This window comes from Formica exsecta, unplaced genomic scaffold (assembly GCF_003651465.1).
Source record: "Formica exsecta isolate Colony F162 unplaced genomic scaffold, ASM365146v1 scaffold930, whole genome shotgun sequence".
In the NCBI taxonomy this organism is placed as follows: Eukaryota; Metazoa; Arthropoda; class Insecta; order Hymenoptera; family Formicidae; genus Formica; species Formica exsecta.
In genome coordinates, this window is record NW_021853697.1 from 692 (window position 1) to 4,083 (window position 3,392).

General features: G+C 26.2%; 2 protein-coding genes across 2 annotated transcripts in view; both read right to left on the reverse strand.

The window, feature by feature from the left end:
* Positions 1 to 272: 272 nt before the first annotated feature.
* LOC115245230 (geranylgeranyl pyrophosphate synthase-like) lies at positions 273 to 3,381 on the reverse strand. Its single transcript, XM_029823449.1, has 5 exons — positions 2,969 to 3,381; positions 2,354 to 2,474; positions 2,127 to 2,266; positions 1,946 to 2,048; positions 273 to 1,748 (listed from the first exon to the last, which is right to left on the reverse strand). Exons 2-5 carry the CDS (start codon positions 2,457 to 2,459, stop codon positions 1,546 to 1,548), a joined length of 552 nt encoding a protein of 183 aa, XP_029679309.1. The 5' UTR covers positions 2,460 to 2,474; positions 2,969 to 3,381; the 3' UTR covers positions 273 to 1,545.
* Positions 2,705 to 3,392, reverse strand: part of LOC115245231 (geranylgeranyl pyrophosphate synthase-like) — a 7,856-nt gene continuing 7,168 nt past the window's right edge. Inside the window, exons 7-8 of the mRNA XM_029823450.1 lie at positions 2,969 to 3,110; positions 2,705 to 2,731 (exon numbers count right to left, since the gene is read on the reverse strand). Coding sequence (XP_029679310.1) covers positions 2,705 to 2,731; positions 2,969 to 3,110 — 169 coding nt within the window. The remainder of the gene's footprint in view (positions 2,732 to 2,968; positions 3,111 to 3,392) is intronic.

The window sequence follows — 3,392 nt, forward strand, 5'->3', positions numbered from 1 at the left end:
ACAGAAAAATTTACGATCACGACGTGAGAAAACGCGACAAGTTTTTATGATAATAAAAAAAAGATTAATTGTATATCGATAATAAAAAAAAGGTTAATTGTTATCAAAATTAATTGTATATCAAAAGACAACCGTGTTTATTTCATTGTTGCAGCTCTAGTCAAGTATTTTTGCAATTTGGCAAGCAGTTTTTGGTTAAGTGTAATGAGTTTCGACATGTGGTGGACATTTAGGTAAAAATTGTCAAATATATTTTTTCATGCTATATTTTATTTATAACATGAATTTATTTTTATAAGATTGTGATGATATACAAGAGACACGACATGATGAATTATTCATCTGTGATATACATGTATAAATGTATGCGCAATTAGATTATATTTACAACAATACATAAAGACTGAAACGAAAATTGTCATGATATTTTGCATTGATCGGAAAGAATATATTATCGTGTTATGTTGATTGAGAGTATAAAAATAACTACTTGGCTTGAGAAACAATAATTTTAGTGCAGATGTAGGCTACGTTTCTCTAATCTAAAACGTAAAGAGTAACTCGGGGGAATACACTATATCTAATTTTCAAAGGAAATATCTTTGTAATTATTAATTAAAGAACATAAAACACAAATTGATATTATTGTCATTATATTTATATTTGGTTATAATTAAAGAAGAGTTTATAATCCTCTCTTTTATATAAATTATATTAACAAGAACAACAAAAAAATTTATGAATGTGATATCTCATCCAGTTGTTGGATAAGATGCCACCGCTCCATAATTTTAAAGTATTTCGAGAAAGAATATCACTAATATACTCTGATTGCAGTTTAGTCCAAGTGACAATACAATACAGAATCGTAGGTACTAATTCTTTATCAAAAAACTTAAAAATTATGGAGCGGTGGCATTTTACATGACATGACATATTTTTCTTATTTATACTACATTTTTCCTATTGGAGATTCCTATTAGATCTTATTTTTCCGAAACAAAAAATTAATCTCTACTTTATAAGAGTGCACTCAATTGTTAAAAAAAAAATAACATTTTAAATTATTAATAAAATTTTATTAAATTGTAAGGTAATTCACGACATAATAATACAAACTCTTTTTTGTAATTCTTATTTTTTTTTAAATATTTTATGAATTTTATCCGATAATGTTTTAATTTTTTCCCTTTTTATACAATAATGCAAGACACCACAGTCCTTTAACAAAATTCGATTTTTAATTTTTTAATCAAACTTTTAATCAGAACATTCTGCTAAATCAAAATTGATTTCATGTTGGTTAAATGTCGATATATTTGAATATATGGTAGTTTATCGTGTCGAAACGTTGTATATCATAAATTGTTATTTTACAGTTACATAGAATAAACTTACCCAAATCAATAAAAATATTTAATAAGTTATATATGCAATAATAACTACTATTCGTATGTTGTTGTAACTTGTTGTAACATGTCTTAGCAGGCTGTGTGATGCCAATCAACTTTAAAATGTTCCAGTTGAAAGATCTTTGGTGCTTCTTTAGTTCCAATAATCCAAATTCTTGAGCTCGTTTAAAAGTTCTATCAAAAGCGGGTTGCCTCCTAAACGTTCTATCTCAGCTCTCGCTTTCATGTCCAAGTCTTCAAGTACATTTTTCGTGTATTCGAAAGAGCCAAATTTCTCTAACAATTTAACGCAATGATGTTTCAATTCGATTTCTTTGGTTAGTTGTTTCAGAATATCTGTGTCAGGCATTATTAAGGAAATCTATATATAATAAAGTTCATAAATTATAAAGTTTCTGAAAATGTCTTTTGTATGTGTATGATGTGTGAGGCCGTTTACATTTCTTTAGTAAATAAAGTGTATTAATTAACAAAAATATTTTTGTTGTAAATGAAAAAAAAAGTATTATATAAAAGTATTTTATAAAGGATACATATTATTTGCTTATCATCAGGATTCGTTGTAAGCGCATGAACAATGGGAAAGCTGAACTTTCCTTCACTCAAGTCATCGCAATAACTCTTATTTTCGGTATACTATAACAAAAAATTACTTTAATTCTTTTCAGTTTATTTATGTATTATGTATAATGTCGCAGATATATTATTACTCACGTTATCGCTATACAATATGCCATAATCATCCCGTATTTGAAAGTGCAAACCCAAAATAATACTTAGCGATGATAAATCTTCTTTGTATGTTGAGAATAATGTCATTAATTTTACTATTAAATTAAAGAAACCACCAGCCTCTGCGAAATTAATTGATATTTTAATTTTTTTCATATGTAATTTTTTTAATTTTACGAAGAAATATATATGTAAGTATTAATATTGACTTTTCATTGCCATAGTCTTATAGTCCGCCTCACTTGGACAAATGAGATTATCCCGCCAAAAAATTTCTATTCCTTGACCTCTAAAAACTTCTAACATCTGTTCCATATACACTTTTGTCGCCTGAAAAAAACGCGGTTAGTGCAATAATACAGCACCAGTTATATTTTATCTAACAAGCAAATATGAAGCTAATCTTTTACAATTTTAATGAGTTTTAATGAGCTTTATGTTGTATATATGTATATATTAAAAGATCATAAAACATGTATTTTTAAAGATACATAAAACATGTATTTTTAAGGACATATAAAACATGTATTTTTTAAAATGTTTTTTCCTTTAGTCAAGTTTTAGCAGTAACTCTTACTTTTCCTATACTATAACAAAAAATTAACTAAATTCTGTTCAGTTTATTTAAGTATGTATGATATCATGGACATAATTGAAGGAGTGCATTTGAATTTTGTATCTTTTAAAAATGTTATTTAAGCACTTAGAAAAGAGAATAAAAGATCTCTTATTTTCAACTTTTTTTGTGACTAAAATAATGCATAATGTGACTAAAGTATATTGCTTACTTACTTTTTTTTTATAAGTATTATGTGATTACTTACTGCAGGATGCAAATTAACAATTCTTTCCAATGCGATTAATACTAAATAGGTTGCAGCATTTAGTGAGCTAGCAATTCCATAAACAGAATGAGCGACAGGACTACCTCTTCGCAAAATGGAATTATCTTGGATATCATCAATTCTGTAAAAAAAATTAATAAATTATGATCTTATAAAAATATATATGCAGAATAGCTTTTTTGATATAAATTCAATTTTGTATGTAATGTGAAAACATAAGTATTACATACTGAAATAGAATATTAGTTATGACACATTAATGTTTTGTTTCAATTTTGATAATAACAGCAATAGGCTCAGAGTGAGAACAATTAAGTGGAAAAACTAACAGATAAAAGCCAAGACGCAGGTATCGAACTTATTATTTTTAAATTTTATTAAATAATGTGCATTAAAAATGTAC